The sequence below is a fragment of the Limulus polyphemus genome, unplaced genomic scaffold (genome assembly GCF_000517525.1).
Source record: "Limulus polyphemus unplaced genomic scaffold, Limulus_polyphemus-2.1.2 Scaffold2165, whole genome shotgun sequence".
Lineage (NCBI taxonomy): Eukaryota > Metazoa > Arthropoda > Merostomata > Xiphosura > Limulidae > Limulus > Limulus polyphemus.
Genome location: NW_013667775.1, coordinates 115,188 through 128,762, shown reverse-complemented (window position 1 = coordinate 128,762; position 13,575 = coordinate 115,188). Strand labels below are relative to the sequence as shown.

The 13,575-nt window shown below is 31.1% G+C and overlaps 1 protein-coding gene across 2 annotated transcripts in view; it reads right to left on the bottom strand.

Moving 5' to 3' along the window:
* The window catches only part of LOC106466136 (golgin subfamily A member 1-like), a 39,066-nt gene extending 26,775 nt beyond the window's left edge, over nucleotides 1-12,291 (bottom strand). For both annotated transcript variants that reach the window (XM_013926375.2, XM_022394097.1), the window contains exons 1-8: nucleotides 12,189-12,291; nucleotides 11,182-11,508; nucleotides 10,289-10,452; nucleotides 7,204-7,291; nucleotides 5,966-6,087; nucleotides 4,245-4,373; nucleotides 2,110-2,337; nucleotides 392-520 (exon numbers count right to left, since the gene is read on the bottom strand). In XM_013926375.2, the coding sequence (XP_013781829.1) occupies nucleotides 392-520; nucleotides 2,110-2,337; nucleotides 4,245-4,373; nucleotides 5,966-6,087; nucleotides 7,204-7,291; nucleotides 10,289-10,452; nucleotides 11,182-11,380 (1,059 nt within the window). In that variant the 5' untranslated portion in view covers nucleotides 11,381-11,508; nucleotides 12,189-12,291. The remainder of the gene's footprint in view (nucleotides 1-391; nucleotides 521-2,109; nucleotides 2,338-4,244; nucleotides 4,374-5,965; nucleotides 6,088-7,203; nucleotides 7,292-10,288; nucleotides 10,453-11,181; nucleotides 11,509-12,188) is intronic.
* Between the last annotated feature and the right edge of the window lie 1,284 nt (nucleotides 12,292-13,575).

The following is a 13,575-nucleotide window of genomic DNA, read 5'->3' as shown; positions in this document are numbered from 1 at the left end:
TTTTGGATATGGAGGTGGAGGGGAGAAGGAAGAGAGGAAGACCAAGGAGAAGATGGAAGGATTGCGTGGATGGAGATATTAGAGAGAAAGGCCTTGTTGGGGACGAATATGAAGACCGAGGAGAGTGGAAACGTGCTGTCAAAAATAGCGACCCCGTATAGATACGGGAAAGGCTACAGAAGAAGACACCGTTACACATCATGGATATGACCAATGCACATGCTTCTACAGAAAGTAGGCCTAACATGACAATAATCACTTTTTACTTGCCCACAAAAAATATTTATTTTAAAGTTCAAACTGGTTTCTCATTCATCAAGAAACTTATAAAACACTAAAAGTTTTATGACTATATTTGATAGCTTACTTATTTTCTGAAAATTATTTTTACCTCTGATAGATAAGCTCGCACTTTTTCGTCATCGGGGAGGGATGAATCTTCAAGCCTTTTCTCCAAAACAGCTACTCTTTCTTCTACATGAACAATATGGCTGTCTTTCGCTTCTAGAATACTGCTTGTCTACATGTACAAAATTAACACCACCAAATCACAGACCTAATATTCCATGGGTTCAGTTAGTATACATATCAGTTGCATTAACGAAAAAATATAACTGATGATATTTCTCGTGACATGTACTGAGTATGTGCATTTGAAAATACAGATATTTTTCAAAGTATAAAGTAGAATAACACGTTGCTAATTCCCTTATACTTTTCATTTGCATTATCTAATATAGCCTTTTGAAAAATGCCAAAAACAACAAATACATTTATTAGATACATGTCAAATAGATTGACTAGTAAAGCATACCTTAGTAAAATGTTAGGGCTGAAAATGACAACAAATAAATACACTGCACTGTACTATATACATAGACAAGATGTGTTTAAACAAGTTACTTGCTTAGATTGTAACAATGTTGGTAGTAAATACAATATTTATTTCAAATATGTAATTTAAAAGAAACTACTGACATGTAACAAAACAATATTCTAAAATTATTATAATTTAACTGGCTTTCTAACTAAGCTATATGTGCATTGAAATAATTCTGTATCTAGTTGAAATGATCTTGGCAATAACAACAATGAAACTGTAGATGAAATAATTCCCTATTTAGTTGAAATTATCTTGGCAATAACAACAATGAAACTGTAGACCAAATAATTCCCCATCTACTTGAAATGATCTTGGCAATAACAACACTGAAACTGTAGACCAAATAATTCCGTATCTAGTTGAAATGATCTTGGCAATAACAACAATGAAACTGTAGATGAAATAATTCCCCATCTAGTTGAAATGATCTTGGCAATAACAACAATGAAACTGTAGACCAAATAATTCCGTATCTAGTTGAAATGATCTTGGCAATAACAACAATGAAACTGTAGACCAAATAATTCCCCATCTAGTTGAAATGATCTTGGCAATAACAACAATGAAACTGTAGACCAATTAACTGAAAAACTGTCATAAGAACGAGTTAACTTTACCTGGAAAATAAAAATATTAAAATATTCTCTTCGTAAATAATTCAAAAGCAAATGTCAAAACAAATTACCGACATTTTCTGAAAGACAGAATGTGATAAGAGAGTATGGTGTGTGGGTTTGACTTTTCGGTTTATATCTCACTAACACTAGCAAACTGAAGACTTTAAATTTATATTACATTTTAGCAATATTTTTCAGATCTAAAATGAGTACCCTGGGGTGAAGAAGCATCATGTGATACAGAGAAGTGAATATTGAAAATCTATTTGAATATTTCCCTATGAAGTTAAGAAATTATTTCACATAATAATAATATTCAAATCAAACTACGTTTTGATACCAAGTTTACCGAAATAAATTAATAATAAAGTTTTTAAATTAAATTTTGAATATAACTATAAAACATCATGGCATGCACAATTTGACCCCATCTGTGCATGTAGGGTTAAACAAAAAATAACTGTACTTGATGTAAGGGAAAGAAAATAATTAGTCAAAAAAAATTACCGAAGATAGAATCTTTGTCTTCATTGATTATTCTTGTAAAATAACAAAATACAGCAGTCAAATAGAATCAAATATGATTTCATTAAAAATATATTCCCTCACCTGAAGTGCTTCATGTTTGAGCTGATCAACTTCAAGCTCCAGTTCTGCTTTATCATGTTCAATTATCCAAACTCTGCTCAATTCTTCTTCATTTTTCTCTATTTGGGCTTGAAGTTGCTCGATCCTATCTTCCATTTCCTTAACCTTTTTGTCCGTTTGGCTCATTTCTTCATTCTGCCTTTTCAGTTTTTCCTCCAATTCTTTCACGTGTTGGTAGCTAATCAGCAACTAAATGTTAGATAGAACATGTCAATAAGAATCAGATACTGAACCTATTAAAACTTACATTTTAAATAATTTTATTAAACAATTCTGACAACGTCTAAATAATACAACTCATATCTTAAAAAAAGTACTTTAAATGCTTGAATCTTCAAGATTTTTATAGACTTTACCAAAAATTCTATATTTTGAAGTTCCTTTTGATACTATTGGTATTTTCAACTTGAACAGTACATTATACAACACATGGATTAAACTCTTGATTTGAGTCCAAGACTCACTAAGGTTCAGGAATAGCCATCCCTAATTTAGCAGTGAAAGACTAGAGGGAAGGCAGCTAGAAACCACCGCCAACTCTTGGACTACTCTTTTATCAATGAATAGTGGGATTGACCGTCACATTATAACGTCCCATGGCAGAAAGGTCGAGCATGTTTGGTGGGATGGGGATTCAAACCCGCGACCCTCAGGTTGCGAGTTGAGCGCCCCATAACCACCTGGCCATGTTAGGCCTATTAATAACAAAACTTCTGCTTGAACGTTCATGGATTTGTTTTTATCACATAACTTAGGAGAATCATTAAGTCAATAGTATTAATACCCCACATGTTCAGCCACATATCATGGATCAAACCTTGGACCATCCGATACATAGCCAGCACATAAATTATTGGGCCACCTACATTTTTAATAAAAAACAATAATAAAACTTACAAAGTTATTTTTTCAAAACTCACCAAATCATTTTCAGATATACCATCATAAATGTTAAAATTTTATTTTCTGTAAGTAAAGACTTTATTAAAGAATGAGAATCTATAAGAAAATTCATCAGCTAGGTGGATTAACTCACCATTATTAATGCTATGTATTTTTTACCTTTTACTCAGTATCGTACTTAATTGCTTCCCTGCTTTCTAAAGATGTACCTTAAAGTTCCATATTTTAGGCGAGTAAATAATTACATATGGAACTTTACGGTACATCTTTAGAAAGCAGGTTTAGGTGAGTAAATAATTATTTGAGAAATAAGAAGCTTTCTGCACTATAACCTGTTTCTGGTTTCCAACAATAGTTAACTACACGTAAAATAAAAAATTCAAATGAAGCATAATTAGAGTGTAAGCATAATTTTTCAAAAACACCAACTGTGCTAACAAAACCTGGTTTACTTGTGAGAGCAGAATATAATGTTTATTTTTCAACAACACCAACTGTGCTAACAAAATCTGGTTTACTTGTGAGAGCAGAATATAATGTTTATTTTTCAACAACACCAACTGTGCTAACAAAATCTGGTTTACTTGTGAGAGCAGAATAAAATTTTTAATTTTCAACAACACCAACTGTGCTAAGAAAACCTGGTTTACTTGTGAGAGCAGAATATAATGTTTATTTTTCAACAACACCAACTGTGCTAACAAAACCTGGTTTACTTGTGAGAGCAGAATATAATGTTTATTTTTCAACAACACCAACTGTGCTAACAAAACCTGATTTACTTGTGAGAGCAGAATATAATGTTTATTTTTCAACAACACCAACTGTGCTAAGAAAACCTGGTTTACTTGTGAGAGCAGAATATAATGTTTATTTTATGAATTTTTTTAAAAAGCAGTCGCAAAACATAGAACTTACGATACCATTGATTTTAGGAATTAAAGAAAAATGTTCATGAAAATCGAATAATTGAACACCACTAAAGTCATATTTTCTCCAAAGGCTTCCATTTAGAATTTCAATTGTTTTGTTTAATCAAGGAATCTGGGAGAATCTGAAATAAACATCTTTAGCATCCACAATGTATTCAACTTCATGATTTGTGTGTGTGTGTAGTTGTCTGAAGATCGATTAAAGAATGTTTAAAATATTATTACATTTATCAAAAAGTTCAAATAAAATACACGAATTACCAGGTGTTGTTTTTCGGCTATTTCTTGATTTTGAAAGTTATCCTGTTCATCCTTTTCTTCTTGTTTTTCAACAAATTTTTCCAGTTTAATTTGACATTCTTGCAACTTATTTTCCAACCTCAACTTTTCCTAAATTCAAATAAATAGTAAAATATATCTCTTAATAGTTTCGCAAAATTCACACAAAATATATCTTTTTTTATTGTGTTTTAAATTTACTTAATATCTGGTTTACATGTTGTTTGACAAGAAGTAGTTATATTTACATGAAACTGATTGAAAAATCAAGACATTAAATATTTTCTTCCACGAGTTGAGATTTAACAAAGAATGAAGACACAATTATTTAAATGGCACAGGATTTAATTGAGAATTACTTTTTATAAAGTTTTAAAGTATAAAAACTGCTATGTTTACATGAAGTTACATGAAACCTAAGAACAGAAGTTACTTTTATTAAATAATCAAAAACAGTGAAAGACTTATAATGTCCTTTACGATCACAATATTTATTCAGGAACAGGAAACAAGACATCTAGGCCATTTTCTGATGTGAAAATTGAGAATGGGCAGTTCTTGAATCCATATCTCTGTTTTTCAGGATTTACCTAACTATATTACAAAGTCTCAAATGCTACAAATCTTTTAACAGATAATTAAGGCCAGAAATCCAAAGGACTTTTAAGTTGAGCAAGTCAGGTTTGTAAAGTTTATAATTCATAAAGTGCCATTTTCATTTTTTCAAAAATGTCTAACATCACAGGACAGAGTGCCATCCTGATAATTTCTAATATCACAGGACAGAGTGCCATCCTAATAAATTTCTAATATCACAGGACAGAATGCCATCCTGATAATTTCTAATATCACAGGACAGTTTGCCATCCTGATAATTTCTAATATCACAGGGCAGTTTGCCATCCTGATAATATCTAACATCACGTACAAGAAACAAAAAAGAGACAGAAAACCTAGAAATAAATCAAACCATAATATTTGTATTGTGCAAATAACTATCTTCAGTTCTTTAGAAAATCTTGGTGTATAGGCCCTTTCTTTACCAAAAAACTTAATTTTCTTTAAAACCATAAGGAAAATTTCTTAAAGCTAAAACTCAAACAATTCTACCAAGAAACTGTATCAAAGTAGATAAAGGAAAATATTTTTTATAGCCAGATAGCAAGGATTCACACAATAATTTTTTGGAGGTTGGTGGGGAAGGCTGATGCCATGAAGTGAAGACATCATGTAAGGTGCAGATGAAATATGAAAAAAAACAGTCACTGAAGCGCATGAGAATGTATCTATATATATGAAAAAAAAGAGTTGTGGAACAATGATACTCAATATAGGCACTTTAAAAGTTATGTATATGTATAATAAAACACTATTAATGGGAAAAGAGAACATATTTCAATAAAAATATTATCTTGAGCCTTTAAATACCAAAACTCTCAGAGTGAAGAAAATAAAGACTATTTATCAAACAGTATATTTTTTAAATTCTCTTTCCATTGTGTAAAAAAGATGTATGGAAATCTGATATAATAATTGCAAAGATGCAAAAAAGATTAAGCTGAATATTAAACACGAGACTAGATACTGCATGTTTTTAACATGTTAATAGAAAACCACGAGGGGCAAGCTGATGTAAATGAGCAGTGTTACAAAAAATGTTGAATTTTTTTTAATATATATGGAGAAATAACCTTATACTGTACCTTTTCCAATGCCTGAAGTTTAACAATCCATTTGTCATCATTCTCAAAAATAGCCTGTTTCAGCTTTTCCAAAGTTGTTACTTCGTGCTCTTTCTTCTGATTTTCCAGACGTTCATGCAGGTCTTAATAAAAAATACATCCAATGTTTTAAAAATGAATAATATGAAACCATCACAATGACAGCTCAAAAAGTTATTGTTCTTCCAATTTGTAAGTATTTCAAACATGATATATTTAAAACTAAATGTGTTTGATGTAATTCACTTCTAATAACAGTTTTTCAACAACACACACTTATTTTACATCCAATTCTCAAAAGCCAAGAGAAATTCACACATTGTGTTTACAGCTATCATAGCAGAAAAAAAGGCTCAAACTTGGCACAGAAACAATTAAGATTTACTGCAATAATGCCAAAGAAAAAAAAAAAAAGGTATATGTGATATTTTCGATTTTTAAAAAAAAAAGTTCTACAAATTGGAGTTACATTTAATTGCAAGAAAATAAAAATGCAAATGAACTTAGATTGATAGAATAATATATGAAGAAACAATGGTTTGGTTTGAATTTCTTTCAAAGCTACATGAGGATTATCTGCCCCTAATTTACCAGTGATAGACTAGAGGGAAGGCAGTTAGTCAACACCACCTACCATCAATTATTGGGCTACTCTTTCACTAATGAACAGTGGGATTGACTGTCACATCATAATGCCCCCACAGCTGAAAGGGCGAGCGTGTTCGGTGACCCACAGACTGCAAGCCGAGCATCCTAACCACTAGGCCATGCTAGGCATGAAGAAACAATGAAACTCTTGCTCAGGATCACTGAACCATCGTGATTAAATGATACTTGCAGTACAATACCACAATGTGAAGAAAGCCAAGTTAAGTTTTCCCAACACTCGGAACTAAGATTAAATGTCAGGAGGCTGTCTAAAAATGCATATAAAAATTAGACTACAAGGTTGATTGTTGTTGTAGTTAAACACAAAGCTACACAATGGACTCTGTGCTGTGCCCATCAGAAGTATCGAAATCCAGTTTTTAACATTATAAGCCTTCTGACTTACCACTGAGCTTCTGGAGAGGGTGCTATAATGTTTGTACAAAAGTTATTTATTTTAAAATTCTTGAATGTAAAAACCTACACTTTTTCTAGTGACATTTTGCTTACTAAATAATGTCATATAATAAGAATATTTTAATATTTTTTATTACAATCTTTCTCTACATTACCTTTCACTTTGGCTTCTAGTACTTTCATTGGCTCAGCTTTTTTTCTGATGGCTCCCATATTCTTTTCTGGAGTCTGTGAGTCATGTCCCTAAAAAGTAGAAAATTGACCAATGCTCCAATAGAAATCATTAACAAGACACACAAATTAAAACTTGATAATGAGGAACACACTTTTTTAGAAAATACAATTTTTGAGGTGGCTTGACTTGGTAATGAAAAACTTTATTATAAATGTATGACATTTTGATAAAATCTTATTGAAACATCGTACATTTATCATAAAGTTTTTTTTCACTACCCAGTCAAGCCGTCTCAAAACATTTATTATAAAAACACAAATGTTGATATTTTGACATATTACATTTCTGTACCTTATATAATACATAGTGACTTATATTTCATTTTTCTTCTATCTATTTTAAAAATATATAGGGGGGGGGGGACTTCAATAACATATGGATAAATGTATCTGTGCAAACTAGGCTTTTTTTTTACCCGATAGTTCTCTCCTATTGAGTTGGTTAAGAAACATAATGACGAATAAGAATATCTTTATATGAACTTACATGGCAATTAATTAAGACTAATGTAATGACAAGAAGGGAAATTAAACCTCCGTAAAAACCATTGGCTCTATTGTATGTTCAAATTAGCCTTTATCACATGTGTGTAGCAGCGTAGTTTTAAATAACTTGATATTCATAACATACTTATCTGAAAGTTTCTCATAGAACTAAAAAATGTTTCTAGTTTCTGTAAATTATATAATTCTGCAAAAAGTAAACTTAAAATCAGATTTAAAAATAAATAAGCATTTCGCAATATTTACTTCATCTTTTATAACTAATGATACAAAGAAATACTTCGGGTTAAAAAAAAACAAATAAGTTACGAAAACAAGAAACCCAACAACTAGATCATTTTAAAATATAAACATAAAATTTACGAACAATAGACCTGTTGGGTCAACTAGGCCATCCCAACAACTACACTTGAAAAAAAACAACCTCAAAGCCAGCCTTTATCATTCAAATATTTATGAAGCTTTTCCTAAAACTTAATGCATCCACCACATCTGAAGGCAACCCATTCCAAAACCCAGGTATCCTTTTAGACAAATAAAACTGTCTTAGCTGAATAAGACATCTACCCTGCCAAAATTTACATTTGTGTTCCCTAGTCCTACCATTTTCACCAATAAGTTAAAAAAAAATAAAAAAAATAGTGTGTAAACATTATCAATTTCCCACAATCTTAAACAATTCATTCGGATTCCATCTAACTATACTTTTTTCAAATAGAAAACAATTTCAGAGATCTTAACCTGCCCTCGTATGACAACCTTTCAATCGCAGGTATTATACAACTGTTTGTTAAAATTAAACAACAAAGATCTGAGCTCTTTCCAACAACTCAATACCCATCCTAAGGTAAGGAACCCGATACTGAACCCATACCCCAAAGGTGACCTAAACAATGAAAGTTAACATCTTTAGACTTTCTTGTTTCACAGTTGCTACTTATTCTCAATTTACCTGTGAAAGAATGAAGACCCCCTCAAAAAAAAAAGGGCTTTTATTGAGTCTCTTGCTTTCCAATTAATCTATGAGAAATTAACTCATAAGCTACTATGAAAATAGAAATGTAATCTTAAAAATTTACCTTTATCAATACTTAAGGTTTTCTTAAATTACACAATGTTACATTTCATGTTATATTATTACAAATGAAATTTCACATAATTTGTATAAACTACAAGTTTAAAAACATTACATTTTTGGTTACATTTTAAAGTCTTTACTTTTACTTTATTTAGTGATTAACTTACAGGGAAGGGTCAGTAATGCAAAGTTAAAAAACTAAATGTAAGAATGAAATGGGAGTGAAAAACACATAAAGCTTGTGATCTTCAATGAAATCATGATGATGTTCAGGTGTCCCACCCTGAAAACATATAAGTATGCACATTGTATTTTGGATCATAACAAAGTGGTAACAAACATTTCAGGTGTAAGAGGATGAAAGAAGAATGAAAAGAAAATAAGCACACCAAATAAAGTAATTAATTAAATAAACAATAATAGAAATTCTTATCAAGAAAAAAATATTAGTAAAGCAATTTGCAGAATCTTTGGAACTAGAGGAAATCCTGTAACTTCTTCAATAACTGCTTTAAGTTTAAAGCTACATTTCATAAGTAAAGAATCAAATATTAGTTCCGAAATAACTTGACTGCATTGACCTTTGGGGAAGACATATCTTTGAAATTTTTGCTCTTAAAGTAAGAAAAAAAAGAAATTTAAGGAAAATTTGTCATTAACTTAACCCTCTCACTAAGGGCAGGTCAATGTACGAATGTCACCACCTTTAACAGATTGTAAAGTAGCACCATCCAAGACTTGAAACCTGAACTAGTATTCCATGCAGTTCCACTTACAGATTTCAATAGCTTAGAACATTTTACATGAGAGAGTGATACAAAATCTATGAAACCAGATGGGATAATTTTATGTTCATAGATGTAAACATACTGCAGTAATCACTGTGTTAGTCAGGACTATGTTATTCTCCATTGTTCATCATTTCTTTGTAATAAAACTGGATGGAATGTTAAGTTGCTAAGTGTTAAGCAACATCCGCTCAAATGAGAATGTACAACAAGGTGTTATCCAAATGAAGGTGGGAATAGTTGTTCCCACATTAATACATCATGGCTGAAATGTGACTCCCAAAGTTTTGTTGCCATCCCACGTTTGAAATTAAGCATGAAAATACTACAGTCATGATGGATATTTGAAGGTGATGCACATTAACTCAAGAAACACTCTCTTACAGTTTTACATCATTATTTTATTTTAATGAGTTAAGTAGTATTTTTTTAAACTGTAAGAAAAACAGCAGATGTAATATATAATTAAGAATAGTCATGAAGAGCAGATTAGAATCCCAAAAAGGTAATGAAAATTTGTCCGATTCAAATCAGTTTGATATAAGTGGTACAGAAATACTTCACACACACACTTCCATAATCTATGAATAACCACCTGTTTCAACCATACTTATTGGTTTTCAGCCTGTATGTTACCATGATAGATGTTCCTTTGTTAGATGTAGCCCCTTGAAGAGATACTAGCTCCGAGTTGGATCTTCTTGTCCTTTTAGAGTTATTTGATAACTTATTTCCTGGTGATGCTGACTGGTTGTGATTTAAAGAAACACAGGCAATTTTAGGAGAGCTGCTTTCTGAAGCTAAAGAAAAGAATTAAAATCTCAGAGTTTAGGATATATGAATAATTACGAGTTCTCAGTTAAGGTTAATGAACTAAAATTATATATTAATTTAAGTAACCTAAATTTGTCACTCTGTCAGGGAAATACATTAAACCAACTTCAGTTATCCTATGTAAATAAACTATTTCACCCATTAGTTTGGCATTTTCTGTAATTAAAAGAAGCAAAGCCAACATCCTGGACAAAGAAAAGTGAATGTTAGCCTGAACAACACAAAATATTTTAGTTGTCTTTATTAGGGTAAAGTTTTTAAATAAACTCTGCTATGCAAGTACAACAGTAAAAAAAATATATTTTATGGCCTCATTGTACATATTTAAATGCTTCCTCTTCCACAAAGGAGATATTCAACGATACCATTTTGGTTTCTAATGAAACAGTTCTAACAATAAAAAAGTTTAATGCTCTCCTTCAATTTACATGGTTGTTTCAAAAAGGCATTTTTATAGCCCATGTATGTGTATTTTTGAAATTCCTTTACAAGAAGTACACTTCTGAATATCTCATGACACTCTTCTTGCTGAAATTACAACAGACTGTTTATGTACTAGTAAAGAAAAATCAGGTAAAACACGTGGTTTGTTATCTTAATTTTTATAAAACAAGAGCTGAAACCAAAGGAATGATTCAACATAATGTGTTACCAGGAAAAGATGAACCAATTTTGGGTATTAAAAACAAACAAACCTGATGCCCTGCGACTACGTGCAGCTGTAGAACTGGCCAAAGATGCTGATATTTTTCCAACTGCTGACAAGTTACTTGCTGATCCTGATATGAAACTGCTAAGTGCTGGGATGTAATTGGTTGAACCAGTAACTGTCAATCCTTTCAGCAATTCACCAGTATTTTCTTCTTCTAGTCTTTTCTTCAACTTGGTAAACATGGTTGGTGTTCCCAAAATTTCAAGTGAATGTCTTTGTAAACTTCAGGTAATATTTACAAGTTTTTTTTTTTTTATATACACCACAGAAACATAATATTTTTTAGCCAGTGAGCACAGCAAAACACTTCCTGAAATAATAATGTGGATTTCTTTTACTAAAGAAAAAGTTTGTAATGATATGAAAATAGTGTATAATGTCCTTTAATATGCAAATGATTATTATAATATTTTTTGTTCACAAGAAATTAAATCGACTTAAAAGTAACTGTGGAGAAAATTTTCTTACAAGTTATATGACATCTAACATACTAATAAGTGAAACACCAACTCTTAGTCTTTCTCATTATATCAGTAGGAATATTACAAGTCATTTCTTTTATATTTAGAAATTATACTTGCTTTAGGCTTGATCTACTTTCGTTTAAGTTCTACTATTAATATTATACTACTAGTACGAGTACTGCTAGAGTAGAAGATATACACAAGTATTTAAATTTTAAGCTTTAACTTGAAAGTATGAGTATTAAGTGCAATAAAAGAACAGTACTGAACATGACCCTTAGTTAAACTTAAAACGTTAAATGCAAACATTACAAAGTTGGCGAAATCACATTTAGAATTTACTAAATCATCAGTAAATGTTTTACTTTTAAATGATTTTCAAACACAATTTAACTACAACAGTACAAGTCTTATCTAAGTTCTTTAAAATTAATATGCTTAACTATTTTCCGAACATTTAACATATTTATCAGTAATGCATTTGAATTAAATAAATTATGGCATGTTTGTTTCTAGTTATACTAACATGTTTAAGGTTAAATTTCCACTTCTATGAATTATACTACAATTACAAAATTTAACATTTTAAATACTAAACGGTGCAAACATGATGACATCACCATGTTGAAGGCAATACGGTCACCTAACGGAGTTTTACTATTTATTTTTCGTGATGTATTGTTCTGCTGAGGTTATTAAAGTAATTATTTAAATTCTTAGCAAATGTTTAAACATCAATGTATATATTCAAACAAACTGTGAAATAGTCATAAAAATGCTTGAAATATTTCTATCACTGAAATACTAAATACAAGTTTCTGAAAGCGTATAATCTAAGTATCGGCACAAAAAATTGCATTTATGAATTATTTCAAGCTATCTTGCCGAAAAATTAAAATCTGTAGTTACTTCAGAAAACGTATTTGTACATAGAATTTTGAATAAAATACACTCATTTTATCATAAATATGGGGATGGACTACTCAATGCCTGAATTTGGAGTTATGGCAGTAACTATGGTTAAATTTAAGACTTTACAGTATCGTTCTTTATGGGCAATTATTGAGTGTCATTTGCTTATCTTTCCTTTTATAGTGTTATGACATCGAGGTCACGTGACTAGTATCACGCCACGTCATTCTCGAACTTTCACGCCTTTTCCTTAAATCTCGTGATCTTTCTAGATATAGTGTAGTCTTGTATATATAAGACCGGCCACGAAGCGACGGGAGGAAATGAGTAATTGAATGTATGCGGACAAAATATTGTTAGCCACGTGAGACGTGAGTTATAGCGTTGTTATAGATCGACTGTTGAAATTAAGTATATCGTAAAGTTGTATTCGGAAAGAATAAACCAGTTTTATTTAAGAAAGGACTTGTGTCGCTAAAGTTTCGTCGGAACGAATTTACGGAAAATTAATTAACAAACGGAGACGTAACAATAGTTATGATTCAGAGATCACACGCAAAAAATGATAAAAATATCTAGTAAATGTTGATACATTAGGAAAAGGGGTGCAAAAATAATATACAAATTAATTCTTTCTTTTCTTGCTTTTTTTTTTATAACGCTGAGTGTGGCCCAATGGTTAGCATACCAGGATGTGGTACAGAAGGTCAAAGGTTATAGCTCATGTCGCTAAATACGCTTCACATTTTCAATAGTCAATCCCACTATTCAGTTAAGAGTACATATGTAGGTGGCAAGGGTACTGACTGGTTGCCCTTTCTCTGGTCAGCAACTCTAAATCAAGGGCAATTGTACCCAAATCAGATTTTTAAAAATGTCAGTCCCTACGGAGATAAGATATAAAATAGCTTAGTTAAAAAAATGACACTCAATAATTGCCCATAAAGTTTGTTTTTGTTTTTGTTTGTTTTTTGGAATTTCGCGCAAAGCTACACGAGGGC